The sequence below is a fragment of the Pholis gunnellus genome, assembly GCF_910591455.1.
Source record: "Pholis gunnellus genome assembly, chromosome: 1".
Taxonomy (NCBI): domain Eukaryota; kingdom Metazoa; phylum Chordata; class Actinopteri; order Perciformes; family Pholidae; genus Pholis; species Pholis gunnellus.
In genome coordinates this window covers 16,775,287-16,794,166 of record NC_136528.1, presented here as the reverse complement: position 1 = coordinate 16,794,166, position 18,880 = coordinate 16,775,287, and the positions used below count along the sequence as shown (strand labels likewise).

Genomic DNA, 18,880 nt, shown 5'->3' with positions numbered 1-18,880 from the left:
TGAGGACGACGTGTAGAAGAAAGCACGTCATTGAAACTGTTCACCTAAATCAGTGGTCCCCAAACTACGGACCGCGGGCCGGATGCGGCCCGCGTCCACATTTGGTCCGGCCCCCTGAACAATACCAGAGACGCATTATGATTTTTTTTCAGTCTGCACAATTAATCGAATTTTAATCGCGATCACGATTTTGGCTGCCACGATTAAATGAGCATGATCGTCTGCGATATTGACGTTTAAAATACGTGTCCTGCTACATATCAAATCAAACGCTTCCTGAATCAGCCAACCACCAGGGGGCGAACGAGATGAGAGCTGTCATGCGCGCACCCTGTAGAAGTAGAAGAAGTAGAAGAGCCGGGAGACGGGAGCTTGAAGGACGAGTACTTGTGCTTAATTTATTTACACGCCGGCATGTCATGTCTGTCACTACATGGTCACGCGTTTTCAATTCCCCTGCTCTCTGTATCGCGCACGGCGGTGTTCCGCCCCGATCCGCGCGCACGATGCAACAGTCGCTCACCTGCGAGTAGCATGCACGTAGCACCCCCGCGCGCGATGCAACAACAGTGATGTGGCCCTCACAGGAAAAAGTTTGGGGACCCCTGACCTAAATAATAAAAACAGCTTACACTGAGAAGTGTTTTGCTGTGAACTGATATATAGTATAATTGATCAGAACTTTATTTTGAACTTTAGAGTCAAGATATAATCTTCCAGTCCACCTTTACTGACTTCATGTCCTGCGGGACATTGGGCCACAATGATCTCCTTCCAGTCCACCTTAACATCTGGTTAACAATGGTGTTGCTGAGGAGGATGCACCAGCGGCTCTCAGCCTTTTTTAACAATGCAGCTCCTCATGCAGACATTGAATTGATAGAATTTGATCAGAAAGGACACAAGGAGGTGTATTGTGTAATTATTGGGAAGCAAACTAATAGCCTCATGATGGAGTGAAGTAATCGTACAGTGATTCTGTTTGTCTGCGGTATTAAAGTGATAGCGCTGACCTCAGGATTCAACTATACAGCACTTAAGTTCCACCATTCTCTGTTAGAGACACAGTTTAAATGCAGCTGTTACATTTGAAACAACTTAACAGTAACACATAGCTGAAATCAGTACTAAATATAATCTTGTCATAACTCCCATTTCTAGTAGACCCATGTGTTTACTCACTGCACAGGACGACCATCCATTGGTGAATGTAACATCTACATTTCTACTTCATGATGACACTTTTAAAGATCATGTTTCTACAGCACAGAAAGCGATGTACGCTCTTATTTTAGACGTTCACCTTTTGATTGAAAGCAGCTTATAGCACATCAGTATGCCACACTTATTACCTTAAGTGCCCTTCATGCTGACTGTGACAATACAAACTCATTGGAGCTGTGGCTAATGTGAAATGGCGGAAATGATTGATTTCTCTGGGTGACCCCTTACGTTGTGTCTGAGGAACACTGAGCTTTGGATCAATAAAATGGATCTCCGGTGCATAGATGTATTTGAGGTATTAATGAGTGCGGACCTTTTGACCTCTTGTTCTTGTGAGGGCATGTAAGGACACACTAAGATGGGTCATGAGAGACATTCATCAGTGTCTTCTTGGAGCATCGCTGAGGTTTTTACACACACCTGGTTTGTTAATTCACTCTCATGCATTCCCATCTCTTTACTGCCTGGCAGTGGATGAGGGGGCGGCAGGCCTGCTGGCTTATGGGAACAGAGAGGAGACGACACAGTCACACACCTCAGAGCGGACACTGTCCTGCTCTGATGTCTCTGGCTGGAGCTGTTAGCGGAAGCTGCAGTGCCAGAACCAACTCTGGACGAGGACACGGGAAATGAGGAGATGGGTCCGCTGAGCTGTGTTATCACTGGCACTCAGACTGGAGAGTGTGTGTTTGTGTATGCGTGGGTGTGTGTGTGTCTGTCTTTAAAACTGACAGACTGACTGACCGTCGATCCCCCTGCTGTATGCATGATTTGTCCCATTCTTCACCAGGCAACACTGTGTAAGCAGCAGTTCTCAGGGCCAGAGGGAGTCACCGACAGGAAGTGTAGGCCAGTTTGTATGAACAGGACAGAGGGGAAGAGACTAAACGAAGAGTTCAACTAATGGTAGTGCATTTCAATTAATTAAATAAAACTAAGTCATGTAATCTGCAATGTTGAAATATAACCCACAGGTGGCTTTTTAAGTGGGAGTTAGGCATAAATATGGACGTAGCAACGCACCACATGGGTAGCACTTTCAAGTAACCTTTTATGAAGGGCTTATAAGCAGTTATCATTAGCTTTATCAATAGTTAGTACATTATTAACTTAACTTTGTAGATAAATTAATATCAGTCAGCAATGAGATGTTATTGTCAAAGGTTTTTAACTGATCTATAAAGCATTAGTAAAATATGTATTAACCCTCTGAACCCCAAGTACTTTTGGGGCGTTTTTGGCTGCTGACACATTTCACTCTGTGTGGCCTTGACTGTCACGCAATATAGAAGTACTGCCCCTTTATAGAAATAACACAATCATGGCTAAGCAGAGATAACAAAAAAATGTCCTTTGTGCAGTATAACATAGTTAGAATGCCATAAATTATATTAAAAAAAGCAAGTTCAATTTCTTTGATAATCTATAATGATTTAAATTTAAATTGAATGCAACCGATTGGTAACGCAGGCTTTCTCTTAAAAATGCGTGGTCTCCAAGCTGTAAGGTACCTCATGTCAAGTCACTCGGTCATTTTCTCAGACTTGACAAAGCTCCTCCAGTCACACAAAACTTCATATGACAAGCTGAGTAGTGCTCTTTGTGTCTAGTAAATAGAAAATTGGTGGAGTTCCCCTTTGAAGCACACCAATTCATCACATGCAAACCCAAGAAAAGCTAAAAAGAAATGCTTACATCCGCACCAACACCTTGCGTCTGCGGCAGGTTAAATGAAGCACACGTCCTGTTGAGGTTGTGGGAAAAGAAGACTGTTAACAAGTCTGAATCGTTTGTGGGAATAGAGTCTCTGGAAACCAGTGGAGAGACGAAGAGAAGATTATGAATGATCTCAGATCGAAAAATAATTAATAAATTACTAGATTGAAGAAGAATTCTTAGGAATACATATCTTTATAAGGAAATAAAGGAAAAACCTTAACACTGACGCTACAGCACATATAACTGTCACAGGATTTCCTCTCTGAACTCACCGCCTCCTCTTGGTTTAAGATATAATGTTTAATGTTCACACAGAAAACAAGCTATTTTTAACATAGCAAAGACTGCCCTCCATGCACACAGAACTAAAAATGTTCACCTTTAGAACAAAACCAACATAAAAGCCTCTGGACGCTTCAGTTCATCTGACTTCTGTGGTTAAAATGTTTTCAAGCATTTACCTCCATCAGGGAAATTACTTTGAAAGACGTGTGATTCTATAGAGCTGTGGCAAAAAGGCAAAGAAGATAAATACGAGTCCTCTCTGCGTGTGAGCTTTCTGTAAATGTAAAGTTGTAGAAAAGTTTAATGGAAAAAACTGTAGATTTGCAATATCAGACAATTAGAAAACCTTATTTTTTTAGAGAGAAATTGTGTAGTATACTGAAAACTGAACATGCTATTTTTTTATGATGCACACAAAAGCCCTCACATAAGACCAGAGGATGGGCAATGTTAGTGGCATAAATATAGCATCATATACTGTATATATATATATATATATATATATATATATATATATATAATATCATAATATTATACTAGTGCAATATAGCTTTTTAGTACTTTTCAATATCATTGCCAATACTACTCTCAATATCATGCACAATATGACGTTTCTATTAGGCACTGGTCTTAATATTACTTCTCACACACTTGTTTTTATTCATATGTTGTAATTTACATTTTCTATTTTAGTTAACTTATTTTACTAAATGTATTGTACTCTTGTTGCCATTTGCACTGGTGTGCGTATTACTTCTTATCCAAATAATATGTGTTACTCTATTGTTTATATATATGTACTTTATTGTTTTTTTTTCTTATTCTTCTGTTGTAATCTTTGATCAATATCTGGCAAAAGTTCTAAGTTATCTTACTGTATGTATATCGAGGCATGTGCCTTTCTTGAATTTGGAATTTATTTCTGTTTAACTGCAACAAGCTATAGTTGTAAAAAGTAAAGTAAAAAGCAGTATACTTTTACTTTACTTTTTACTTCTACCCTACAGACATGTTTTAATGCAGTCTTCTTGCAGAGAGTTATATGAGAATACCACCCCTTAACTCTGTCAATACATATGAAGCTACAACCAGCAGCTAGTTAGCTTAGCATAAAGACTGGGAGCAGATGGAAACAGCTAGCCTGGCTTTGTCCGAAGTTAAACAAAACCAGAAACCCTAAAGCTCACAACCCTAAAGCTCACTAACATGTTATATCTCCTTTGTGTATTCCGTACAAATTAGTGTAAAAACAACTTTTAATTTAGGATTTACAGTTTTACGGGAGTAGCTTGGCTGGCTCGCTGGGCTCTTATGGAGAAAATATCATGGTGAAATGAGCCATTGTACTGTATCTGTCTGACTGTGTGCTGTTGATTCTGGTGTGTACTTCCTGCTTTGATAACTTTATCTCATGCATCATAAGACCTGCTACCACTGGCCAGTCACACTCACCAGACCAATCATCCAGGAAGTTTAAACTACAATAATGATTCAGTGGTTCACCGGCTGTGAACTGTGTGAGAGAAGAGAAGATACTGATCATTATATTAATATCTAATAAAGCACAGTTATGTCAGCAGTGGTGGGAATGAGTTGGTCATTGCATGTCTCGGCGATAATGTCATTCCATGTGTAAAGTCCCAATGAATTAAAAAATATATTATTATGTCTGTGTGTTCAGATTTGACTGAGCTTTGAACTCAAAGAAGTACTGCAATTTTGTATGGAAATTGCAGCAATCTGGATCTAATAGGTTTTAAAGTATCGTAGTTGCCTATGTGGTGTGTCAGCCTCTTCTTTTTAAACCTCCAGTGGTTAAACTACTCACTTTGCTGCAATGATGCAGAAGGGTACTCCAGGGAGTGTCAGTATATCGGGTGTTACTGAAGTTATTATCTCCGTCGTGGGTGAGTGTGCGTGAGTCTGCATCTCTGCGCTTGGAATAAGACAGCGACCAGAAAAATAATTAAAATCTGGTGTATTTTCAAGTCATTCATCTTACAAAAATCATTTTTACATTGTGTTTAGATTAGCTCTACAGACATTATTATTAAAATGTGTTCTCCCAGACTCACATCAGTATAGAAACGCTACAAGTACAAACATACAGTTTAGAAAAATACAGTTTTCATCATAAAAAGCATTAACATATCTAGCACAGAAAATTAAATGTCTTCGAGTTAAGCACGGCTAAAGTGGATGATGGTGTAACATTGCCATATGTCTGCCAGAAGAAGGCACAGGCAGACCAACCAGCTACGACACAGTGTAACCCCACTACTGAATATTGAGTTAGTACTGAACCACACAGACTGTTATGGTCTGCTTTAGTTAAAGTTAAAACATCTCAAAGACTTTCCTGCTGCTCCCTCTCCCCTTCTCTCAGTTCAATTAGGATGTCCAGTGGGCTCCTTAAAGACTCATAGGACGTCCAATAGAAGTAAAAAAAAAAAACGACGACATTTCTCACAAGTCAAGTAGGATTGGCAAGATCAAAAAATGTAAATTGTACTGGATTCTTTTTTTCAGTTTTCTGATTCATTAGGATTTTACCTGCTGGTCTCAGTGTATTACTGGTGCCGTATAAAACTACAAGCTGCACAACAGACTTATTGTCAATACATTCAATAGATCGATCAAAACCCTCTCAGAAACGTTGTCAACTGAATGAAGCTGTCAAATGTAAAATAGTTTCATACTCCTCGTTTATGTGTATTAATCTAAGGGTTGAATTATCTTGCTTGGATTGTTACAGTAAAAAGTTTGTGTGTTAAACCGTGTAGTTGTCGTTAATGCCACTTAACGACTAAATCGAAGCCTTCTGATTGGATGGACTGGATAGCCTGTTGTTACGTTCAAAGGCTGTTAAATCAAAGTGCATTTTCAACGGCAGGCGTACACGCATGAAAGAAAACCCTCGTTGTGTCTGCGTTTGTGAGTGAGTGAAAGCTGGGCATGAAAAGTGAATTGATTCTTCTACTGTCACAATTAAACTTTCCTGACCTGTCAATGTGCAAATCCACATCTGTGAATCAACCTTCAACAATCTAAACACAATGTGTAGATTTTTCCACTATTACTCTTAAACATGTTGACAGTAACTTGATTAAAGTAGAGATACAATGCTCTCAAGGACACCAGAGGTATGCCAGCTATAGCAATGACAGATAGAGATCATTCCTATGTAATTCAAGAGTTTCTTTACAAGAAATGTTGTATACCATAACCACACATGTGGTAGCACCACTCAGAGAAGGAATCCACTGTGTTATATTATAGCAGCTTAAGGTTGGTCAGCAGAGAGTAAACTGAAGCTTTTGCTGGAATAGCAATAACAAAATGTATCCGAGGCCCTACAGTTTCTAAGAATAGAGAGGTGAAGTTGTTTAATTTATGGCACAATTTAAACAGGATAAAAAAAATAATAGTCTCTCACCGTTGACTAGAGTAGAGACATTTTTTTCTGAAATAAGATCCCATGTGGGACACCTGAAGGGGAGGGACTTTGCCTTTCTGTGAACCTTCACGGCAGACCTGGAACAAGCTCACCTAAAAATAATGCAGTCATTAATGTTATCAATTACAGCTGCGCTTTTCCTGTTGGGACATACCAAAATGGCTGCTGTGAAAAGGGTCTAGTTGTGAAAATTTTCTGCATCCAGTTATTAAAACTGATTAAGCAGTCAAGCCTACAACAGTCTTCCTCCACTGAGCCATATGGATGATATTATTATAGGAAACACAAATGATTAGATAAATATGGCTACATGTGGACCCAGGCCAGCAGAACATTATGAGTGTGAGCAACTGAACTAGTTTTGTTGGACTGGAGAAACACCAACAGTAAATGATCACCTGTTAAATATTTTGCCCACCTCACAGTGTGTTGTGCTTAGCCTTGTCTTAGCAAAGTAAAGAGGTTAAGGCACAGCGATGGTTTGGCAAATCTCCTCATATAGACATTCAGTGCTCTACTTTCTGTTAAAGCTACATCCACAATCAGAGGAACAACAAGTTCACCACTTTAAAAATCACATCCACCTTCTTCCTCTTCACTAAAACAAAGAAGAGTTGGTAGCAAATAACATCCAATGATGCCTTCTATCAAAACCAAAATGTTGAGATGTCAACATTATAGAGAGATCTTAAGAGTTAAGACTATTGCTGTCCACACAACAGGACTGTAGGACTAATATGGCTGCCACTAGAAAACACAGCGGCCAAACACTGTAAATGATTGGCTCTGATCAGAAGCTACACACCCTCCAGGTCAAAGGCAAGATAGAGACATACCTCTTTAGTTACTCAATGCATGTTTAAATGGTGCGAAGGAAGTTATACTTTGAAATTACTGATTTAAAAAATAAGTGTGAAAGGTAATGGTTTATACTTGTTGTTGCAGTAGCTATTTAAACTAAATGTGTAAATTAGAACATTGACCTACATGTCGTACGATGTTTAGAGGAAAAATACGCCAATACTAGTAATACAGTAGTTTGTGGTAATTATTATATACCACTCTATAAAATGTGCACAGTGAAACCAGCAATGAAGCTTTAGGTTCAAAATATATTTTCAGTTGATTCAGTCAATTGAAATGGTGGAAGGTGCATACAGAAAGAGTTTAAACTGCACATGCTCTTTAGTTTCATATTTCAGATTGGTTCAGGACGGACATTTTTCAGGACTACAAACGTATCACTCTTGTCAGATATCAACTTTTCCCAGACGGGAAATCAGATAGATGCGAGCTCAATCTAGAGATTCTCTGTACTCAGAGTTTGTAGCTTGATTAACGTCACAGTCCACTATTATTGTAGTGTAACACAGCTATCTGTAGTTCAAACAATAACATATCCCACCATCTCAACATTTTCACATTCTCCAGTCATTTAGCACAACAAATCTGCCTCTCCCCATCACACGCAATCTTTGCAGTTCATCTTGTTCTGTAACTTTTACAATTCGGATATCATCACATCCCACCATATAAAAAACATCTCTGACATGTCTTGTATTGTTTCAGTTAACAGCTTATTGTGATTGTCAGTATCATTCTGCATTCAGATGGCAGACAGCAACGTCATAAGTTGTAAAGCTGTGTGGTAACATGTATCCTAAATTGTTACAATTTAAAATATTAGAGTGCTGCAAACACAGACAGGCACCGTGGACATATTAGGTCACCAAATACTGTAATTTTACGTTACAGTATGTTGAAAATGTTTATTTGTCCTTCAGGGAAGGGATAGCTGTTGATCCCAAGTCGTCATCAATGGGCAACTTTGCCTTAGTCCAAGATTTAAGTGAGATTTAGTTCACATACACTCAGTATATGCAATTTTCAACAGAATCAACACATGTTCTGTACGTTCTTCTTCTTGCTCTTCGTTTCACTGGCGGGATGAGGGTGGTGAAAAGTGACCCGCTGTTGAAGATCCATTGAACTGTTCTTGAGCAAAGCTTACATCCCTGCAGAGGGGTTAAGATGTCCCTGCTGGGGTCACAATGTAACACATTCTCATTACTGCTTGCTTAGGGAATGAGAACACTTCATTCTCAGCACGGATGCCACCAATGATGACAAATGGGAAGACCTCAGAAAGATCTTGAAAGGTGTTGACCGTCCTCTTCCTACTTGAGGTGTTCAATGACTGAAATCTCTCCTCTCTCGGGGTCAAAACCGTTCATGAACAAACTGCCGTTTCTAGCCAGCGGTGTCATCAGGCCGTGCAGCCCAGCCTCCCTCCCGTTCCTGTCCAGTTCGTCGTTGAAATTGACCAACACGGCCCTCTTGGGCAGAGTGAGCTCAGGGCCAGGGCTGAATCCCAAGTCAGTGGACAGTTTGCGTTTAATTGAGGTGGCACGCTGGAACTTATCGTAGACCTCAACGCTAACACGTCGCCGTGTTTCTTTGAACTCTGCTGAGACGTTAGCCGTCCACTCTGCAGCATGAGCTCGGATCTCTCCTACCTGTAAGGAGAGAAAGAGAGAGTGAAGTAAGTAGACAGTACAGAGGAGACACAGGTTTGATTCTTGAAACTGTTGTATGCACTGTACAGTAAAAAGGTTTTTTTTATCACATTGTCAGTTAAATGGCTAAAATATAAAATATAAAATATAAAATATAAAATATAAAATATAAAATATAAAATATAAAATATAAAACATAAAATATAAAATATAAAATATAAAATATGAAATATAAAATATGAAATATAAAATATAAAATATAAAAAATAAAATATATAATATAAAAAATAAATATAAAATATAAAATATAAAATATAAAATATAAAATATAAAATATAAAATATAAAATATAAAATATAAAATACAAAATACAAAATATAAATAACATAAAATAAACAGAAATAAAGAAGAGGAAAATAGAGTAGAAGAAAACATGTGGAAGAGCATTTCAATAGAACCTTTAAAGAACCTTTTTGGCGGTTCTGTATGAGGAAGGGGATTAACGACAGTGGTTCATTTAAATTTACTTCAAACTGTGACTGCTCTGAAAGTTAGCTTGCTGTTTTTTTCATGCACGATAACATACAAGACTTCACATTATGTCTTTTATGAAGTCCATGTTTGACTGTATTCAATTAATTTTTTGTCCCCTATGTATGATTTTTTATTTTTGTATTGAATTTTTTATGAACACAATAACATATAAATCCACGTTATGGTCCTTTAATTAGAATACCAAAAACATAACACGCTGAATTGGAGACAGTCAGTATTTATAGCACACTTGTGTCTTTTGTGTTCAGCCTTTAAAAGAACAAATATAGAGCAAGAGAGAGAACGGGCAGCGACAATGTCACTGACCAGGAAGTTAACTCAATTACATTAAAACAATGTATCTGTGACCAGATAGGAGTACCAATGAGCCATGGAAAATATGACTCACACACACACACACACACACACACACACACACACACACACACACACACACACACACACACACACACACAAACACACACACACACACACAGTTGAGGCTAATGTTACAGCAGAGACATTCATAACGCGCTGACACATTTTTTCATCTGACTTCCATATTTCAATCTAAAAAATTAAGTCTAATTTTCCAATGTAAATGAATGAAACAGCTTAACGTCTGTCAAAAGACTGTTTCACTGTGTCATCATTAAATGGTTTTGCCTCTGAATTTTTCAGGGACATGTAACATTAGTGAGAGCAAAACTGTATGTTCTGTACTGTACTTTTTACACCAATATAATGACAATCAATGGCATGATGACAGGCAAATTACTACTTATCAATACAGCCAGGTTTTCCAGTATTGCTTCTGTTTTCATTCATTTATTTTATACTGCATGTATACTTCTTTAAAAATGAAAAAGGGCAGACTGAGAAAAGACTGACACACAGAAAGGAAGAGATGAAGCAAAAAACATTTGTCTAACCCGGATATTAAAAAAGTCTTAATGAGACATTAATGTGCTTCAGTTTTTTCCTAAAATCTCATTAAAAGAGGGCCGGAGACATTCTGGTGTTGCCTAAGGGCATCAAAGGACTCACACTTGAAATAATGCCTCTAGTTCTGATTATATCATTGCAATTATAATAACACACACACTTTTACAGGCCAGTAAGATTATCATGTATCACAACAGGACTTCAGCATGAGAACCCAATGGGAGCATTAGTCACTCACTCACTCACTCACTCACACACTCACACACACACACACACACACACACACACACACACACACACACACACACACACACACACACACACACACACACACACACACACACACACACTCACACTGCATCATACATCACAACTTAACGATTTCAGTTGCAAACCAGTATCATTCAACTAATTATGTTTGAACAAACATAATTGGGAACACCATGTCTTGTCAGTATGTTCTTGTCAAAGTCTTGGTCCATGGAACTTTTCTATGAGAAAATGTTTGTTAGTTAAGAACTGGACCAAATCTATATTCACACCAACCTTCAGTATCACTACTACTCAAACACCAGTGAAATCTAATTACAACAAATGCCTTGTCTGTATAATTCCTCATCTTTTTCAATCAAGCACACTCCCAGATGTTCCTTTTTTGGAAACAACCACATTTATTTGCATAACCTGTGTTATATTTACAGCACACACAGTTCGATTAAATACATTTTCTGATAAGGACATCATCACACATTTTGAAAATGACCTCTTTCTCTCCATCTCTCTGGAGATGCTCAAGGTAATAGCCGAAGACTGCGTTTATGTGTTTGGATGGCAGACGGTGGATTGCATTATAAAACAGTCTTATCATTGAAATGAAGTTAAGCAGAGGGCAAAAGTTGAGGCACTGTAACCGAGTAGCTGGAATAATAACTTGTGTGTCACTGCACTGAAAGAGACAAAGAGGGTGGGAAATGAGAAAAGGTCAATGAATGGAGTAAATGAAACCAGCAGTGTCATACCTCTTCTTTCGTCCTCTTGGAGATGACTCTGAGCCAGTCTCCTATCATGCTGAGGATGGCAGCAAAGTAGGCTAGACCCACCAGGATCCAGAACCATACAACTGGTTTATAGTACTCTAAGTACTCTATTTCTGAACCACCTAGACACGGAGACAGAGGCAGACAGAGACAATGACTGTCACATATCCAGTAGAACCCAGCTGGTGAGACATGCAGGCATTATGCAGAGAGACAGACGGGTTCGAAGTGTCTGTCTGTGTTCGTATTGAATCTCTAGCTTTGTGTTTGTACCTGCCACAAAGTCTCCAAACCCTATGGTAGTCAGGGTGATGACGACAAAGTAGAGGGACTCCAGCACAGACCAACCCTCGATGTGTTTAAAGATGGCCGCTGGGAGCGCCACAAACAGCAGGCAGCCAAACAGCACGAACAGCAGGGTGGAGATAACACGGATCTTTGTCTGACTGATGTCCCAATGCTACAGGAAAGAGAGCGGGAGACAAAATCAGCAATATGAAACCACAGGTACCTTTACAACCCCTAGAGATCTGATCTGTCCGTCATCACTGCAAACACACATGAAGCTTTGGTGCTCATGGTTCATCGTTTGTTGAAGGTCTTTGGACGTGAGTGGTACAAAAGTTGAGGAAAGCTGCATTATAAACCCTGAATTGTTTGCCTCTTTACTGGAGCTGTTGGAAGGGCTGTGAGCAGTCCTTGAAATAGAGTAACCAGATCCAATGTAGTCATCTTTATGCAATACTGACATTTACATACAAGCTATAAGGACGAAGAGTCTTCCATCATGCTAGCAGCTCTGTGAGGATGCACAGCAGTGCTTTGTGCTGAATGCTAACATCAGAATGCTAATATGCACACAGTGGCAATGCTACACAAAAAAGTAGATACTTTAAAAATCCAAACATATAAAGTTTACCTTGATCACCTTCCTAATTTAGCACTAAACACAAAGTATAGCTGAGAATGATGGGATGCCATGAGTTTGCAGGTATTTGGTCACAAACCAAAGTATTGGATGATAGGAAACTTGACCTGATGATGTTGATGGCACTAAAAATAAAAAGTCAGAAGATCACCAAGGCTATTACAATTCAATTTATCCTATATTGGACTTTAAAGTGTGTTTTAAATTATTTCATGGCAATCCAGCCAATATTTGTTAGCACATTTTACTCAAAACCAAATGTCACACTTAGGGAAGAAAAGTCAGAGGATGCCCAGCGTCAGCATCAATTTGTTTTTGGTACAACAGCCAGATGCTGTTAGCAGTAATAGCTTAATTCCATAAATTGGTCCCCTGGGTGCAGTAGAAAAGGAAGGACATTCACAATATTCACTGAGAATAATGCTGCAGTCTCGCAAAAAATGGGCACACAGCAATAAGGCAAACACACAGAAACACAATGAACTTTTGTCCTCTGTCCTCAGACTTAATCATAATATTCATTACTGAGTCCCTTGGGTGCCTTGAGAGCAGCAGAATGAGCAGATCGTTCTAAATTACACTCATCTGCTTATTTCATTCAAAACTAGAAAGCAAATTATTCACTTAAGACTCGGAGGCAAATCATTCAGAGCAACAACCTCAACTTAAAAAACCTAAACACAAACTGTGTGAGCTTTAGCTGCTTAAAAAAACAGATCTACTGTTGCTTTACATCCAGTTTTTAATCAAAACTAGCAATTATTAGCAATTATGCACAGAAATCCTTTCAGTATGCCACTCAGATGAAAAATGATTCATCCAAATGTAAATTCAGGTCAAAGGATTTGTTCGCACTGCATCTAAAGTGGACCATTCACACACACACACACGCACAGACACACACACACACACACACATACACACACACACACACACACACACACACACACACACACACACACAACACATTCATACTGTAAGCTCTCGGCTGCATTTACAATGTGAATTGTTAGCTTTTGTGGCCAATATTAAAATTTTTTATCTTCTAGCCTGTAGATAATCTGAATGTAATGGACTTCCCTTTAAACAATTCAACAATTGATTCTCCAGAAAATCAACTATATCACAATATATATCAATGTAATGTCATCAAATAATGATATGATTCAAACCATCTCGCCCTGAGGATTGACACATAACATGGTATTTAAATCAGATGTTGTAAAGATGATCTAAAGGCTGGTGTGGGTGAGGAAATCATTAAAAGGGCGTTGATGTAAATTATTCAGGGTAGCCTATTCAGACTTGTGACCTGCAGACCATAAACTTGAATGTATTCTACTGTGAAACACAGAATATTAATACTCCAAACTCACCACAAACATTTTCTCCACTCTGGCGATGCCCTTGCCGAATATGGTGCCGAGCTGATCTCCTACTCCAGCCAAAAGGAAGCCGAACAGAGGTATCCCTAGCAACGCATAGATGATGCAGAAGATCCTTCCACCTTCTGTGTGAGGAGAGCTGTTCCCAAAACCTGCAGAGGACAGAAAAAAAGAGACTTAGAATATAAATCATCACTACGTTTGAACTTTTCTGAACTTCTGAAGAAGCAGCTTCAATAGCAGCGCTCCAACAAGTTCTTGTAAGTAAGTAACTGGCAAAAGAAGCAAAACTTCTCCACTTCTCACAACAGTAAGTCGAATTACACAAGTGACCATAACAGCTTTATTCTTTTACTCACTTGAAAGCATGCGTGTGTGTGTGTGTGTGTGTGTGTGTGTGTGTGTGTGTGTGTGTGTGTGTGTGTGTGTGTGTGTGTGTGTGTGTGTGTGAGTGAGTGTGTCCGTCCTACCGATGGTTGTGATAACAGTCCCAGCAAAGAAAAAGGCGGAGCTCAGGTCCCACAGGCTGCTGTGGTTGGTCAGCTCCCCTGCAGGGTTCACCCCTGAACGGATAGCAGACACAACTTGCTGGAGGGGAGAGCGAGATTTGAGTTATCAAAGAGTTATCAGTGTGTGCTTTGCCTGTCTAATAATTTAAAGATATAATATTTAAAACTTGAGATGACTGTTGGCGAGACAAAAAATCTTGAGCTGTCGAAGATAATTCATTAAGGTGAACCAGGGAGCCCCAGACGGGGTTTGATAGTTCAGAACAGTTCAGAACAGTACTGGACTATTAAAAAACAGAAACAAACTCTCTGCGGCTCCACATTTCTGCCTTCTGCTCCTTTGAGGCTGTGGGAGCTGTCCATAGTGCTGAAACCACTGCAGCTTTGCCGGATTACAACCGTGTACAATACATACAAAACTTAAATTTTTTTTCATGTCACCTTAACCAGCTCCTCCAGCTGGCTCTGGTTGACACATGAGTGTCTGGACAGGAACTCCAGCTTCTGGGACAGGATGGCCAAACGCTGGGCACTAGGAGAGAGGAAGTGCAGACAGATGGGGAGGCTTACAAATGTTTGTGATTGACTTTTACTGGGAACGGATTGTGTCACTGAATTATGACTTTACAACAAATTCTCCTAAATGAAAACATGCTGAATTTCTTTAAAATGTCTTTATATTTCTAGACTTGTTTTAGCTCATATTCTGGTTCTGAACCATTCAATGAAAAGCAAACTAGCGGCAGCACTTTGAACTCTGTTACTGAAGCCAGTGTAAAGATTTCAGAACAGGACTAATGTGCTCTGTACTTCTACTGGAGTTGTGTAGTGGAGTGTAAACGGTGGTATGACAGTCATGTCTTTATTAAACTGTGGGAAACGTAGTCACATCCATTTGTTTACTTGCTGTAATAGCCTACTGGTGCTGTGAATCTATAGCACCAAAGGCATTTGATGAAAGAGCTACATAAATCTGGATGTTGTCTGTGAAGCTGTGATAGTAAATCTTGTCGTCCTGCAGGATTTGGGGCTAGAGCATAAAGAGATTGAACTATAGAGGCCCAATTCTTGAACCCTGGGGAACCCACTTAGTGAGCCACTCAGATTAATTAGTACCATTTGCAACAACATAACCTCTGCATTCAAGATTCAGCTTGAACAAACACAGTGCTTCAACAGAGAGTCTTACAAAGTGTTTCAGTCTATGTAGAATTGGATGGGGTTTCATTTTTTGAAGAAATACCTGGGAGTCGTGAGAAATTTGGAGTAGCCAGAATGTCAATAACAGGGGTATGATTGGTAAATGGATGGATGGATGAATAGATGGGTGGCAGACATATATATATATATATATATATTTAAACAGCGTACCTCTCGTGAGGCTGCTCCAGGGATCTGAAGACTGCTGCTCCCATCACCAGGTACAGAACCACCAAAAGAAAGATGGCTGTCACCGTCTTCCATTTCATCACAGTGGCAACCACCTACAACACTTCAACTGATCAATCAACCCACATATATACAGGAGCCCCCTCCCCCCCATTACTATTCAAATCTGGACTTCTGTCTACTACTCTCACCTCACTCTCCTCGCGGGGAGACATTGTGATTGGCTTTGTGGAGAAGGAGAGGCGGGGCTTGCTGTTGTGAGTGGCGGATTTAGGGTCCAATAAGTCTGGAGCTGCCACTGTCAGAGGGAATGAGAAAATGGCATTATTTCAGCTCCCTGTCTCTGCTCTCTTACTCCGAGAGCAGACACTTAACATTTGTAGCTGTTCATTTCAGAAGTCCTTATAAATAAATCACAGAGGAGCCCTTCAAACCCAAACACTGCTGAAAGCATGAATCAAGTACTAACATTTAGTCTTCAGGTATTTTCTCCTGTTCCTGCAGCAACATGCGGGATACAGCAAGAAGAAAGAGAAAGAGGTCATGAGAGTCGTGTGCATCTTTAATGTAAGTGGATGGATGTGAAAGATGTTGAAAGAAGAAAGCAAGGCTGAATAAGGAAGACAGAGATTGTTGATGTGTCTGGTGAGACGCAGAGGGATGGAGAAAGAGGATAGTAAAGTGTTTGTAGTTTGTGATGAAGTACGTTTATATTCCTTTTAAGCAGGTGAGTGTCAGAGGATGTTTTGGTTACAAAACTTCCATTAAACAGGTTGTTTGTCCAAACTGTGGTAGGTATTATGAACAGAGAGAACTAGAACTCAAATTTGCATTTGTTGTTCAATTTGTTTCCAATCAAAGAGAAAGGAAAGAGATACATTTGAGTGTATTTAATTGATTTGGACCGACCATGCTGCCACACCGGTAAGTGAAAACTTTGAGTTATGTTTACATGCTATGCATCCTAATTTAATGTGTGTGTGTGTGTGACTTCCTTACAGATCATGATGTACTGTTTTGGAGCTTTGTCAAAACCAGTAAGTAAGGCAAATTGTTTAAATTCAGAAGTAAAGTGGTTGTATTTTGTCATCCGGTATTAACTTGTGTTTTCTATAATTAGGATACTGATGAAGAAGCTTAAAGGATTCCTTCTATAAAAAGTGTTTATTATTCATGCATGGCAATATCTTGATTTATGTTTGTGTATTATACAGAAAAAAACATCCATTCATCCTCTATCTATTGATCTATTCACTCAATAAATGGTTAAATGGCTCTTGGATCCTTGAGTTTTAATGTGCATACCAGCTAGAACCTCTATGGTCCAGTCAACATTATACTCCCTAATCAGGCAATAATAATCTAACCCTGGTGGCCCCGCCTCTGCCTATTGTGCAGCTCCAGAGAATGAATATGTGTGTCCATGTGTGAGTGCGTCCATCTGTGAGTGTGTCCATCTGTGAGTGTGTGCAGTGTGTGTGTGTGTGTGTGTGTGTGTGTGTGTGTGTGTGTGTGTGTGTGTGTGTGTGTGCGAGATGTCTGAGGGGGATGAATGGAAGAGGAGAGAGGAAAGAGCAGCAGAGAGGAGGGGCGGATATGGGAGGGTCGGGAGGTGGGTGGAGTCTGTTCAGGATCACTTAGACATCATTACTAAACTCACAAAACTGTAAAGGCCAAAGGACTATTTCATCAACAGGCAGGATAACAATAGCATTGCTGTGAATTTCCCTTAATTAAAATATACTACAATATGCCCCCCAAAATCACCATTTGTATTGTAGTTGAAAAAAGGTCAAAAGCACTCAAGTTGATTACCTTCAACCTAAAGGTTTCACCAAAAACATATATATTATGTGCTAGTGACATAAACGCACACACACACACACACACACACACACACACGCGCGCACACACAAACACACACACACACACACATCTCAGTGGAGTTTATTTATTTATTTTTGTTGTTTTCAACAAGGATGCTGAGCTAACGACATATTTCTAAAACATTAGAATAATAGAGTAAGTTTCTGTAACAACTGAAACTCCAGATGTCTATGTGTTTTAGGGAACCATTAATGTTGGTTGTCTGAAATGTTGAAATATTTTATCTTAATGAATATTAAATGGATTAAAACAAACGTGCTTGGCTGTGCAGAGATAAACACACACACACACACACACACACACACAAACACACACACACACCTACATCTCTCACTAAGTGGAGAAGTAAGACAAGTTGAACAACTTTCATGAGCTTCAAAACAACATGTTATTTTTTACTAAAATATACATTTTCAACGGTGTATTACAGATCGCTTAAATGGAAACAAGTGTGATTGTGATGTTCTGAAACTTGTTCACAAACGGCACCAGATTATGAACACGCGTGAGACCAGCTCCTCTCTCTCTCTTTGTGTACTTACTCCTTGTTGTTGCCTATCCGATGCCCTCCGCTCTCCTCTTCTCCTCATTCGACGCTCTCACTGCGTTTAGGGGAATCTTTCCTCCTCTGCGTGTCTCCTCGCTGCGCTGCTGAAGCGGGGGGACGAACAGGCGCTCCGTTTTTCTTCCGCTCCTCTCCTCTACTTTAACCGCTGATCGGACACTGATGCTGCGCTTTGCAAGGTGCTTTTATTGCATCCGCAAGTCCCTTCGAAGAGCTTTCTCTGGTCTTTTCTCTGTCAGTTCTCAAGCATCCGCTCCGCTCCGGCTGCGCTCTCGCTTTTGAGCGCACCGGTGGATCGGTGGGGCAACACCGAGAGGGGTGGAGAGAGAGGGGAGAGAGGGGGAGAGAGGGGTGGAGGTGCCGGACACATGGAGGTGGTTCCCAGACTGAGAGGGAGGCCATTTACAGAGATTCAGGAGTCCCATCTATATATATTGTGACTATAAGTTTAACTCTCCTCCATGTTTCCTCACACGTGGAATATAACCAGAGACCAGAGA

The 18,880-nt window shown here is 39.7% G+C and overlaps 1 protein-coding gene across 1 annotated transcript; it reads right to left on the bottom strand.

Annotated features, from left to right (window-relative positions):
- Nucleotides 1-8,862: 8,862 nt before the first annotated feature.
- Nucleotides 8,863-16,221, bottom strand: kcnk2a (potassium channel, subfamily K, member 2a; the record flags this gene model as incomplete). The annotated part of the gene is made up of 8 exons (XM_079157272.1): nucleotides 16,120-16,221; nucleotides 15,911-16,023; nucleotides 14,981-15,071; nucleotides 14,501-14,618; nucleotides 14,022-14,182; nucleotides 11,991-12,177; nucleotides 11,700-11,839; nucleotides 8,863-9,201 (listed from the first exon to the last, which is right to left on the bottom strand). The coding sequence occupies exons 1-8, from the start codon at nucleotides 16,141-16,143 to the stop codon at nucleotides 8,863-8,865; spliced, it is 1,173 nt and encodes a 390-aa protein (XP_079013398.1). The 5' UTR covers nucleotides 16,144-16,221.
- Between the last annotated feature and the right edge of the window lie 2,659 nt (nucleotides 16,222-18,880).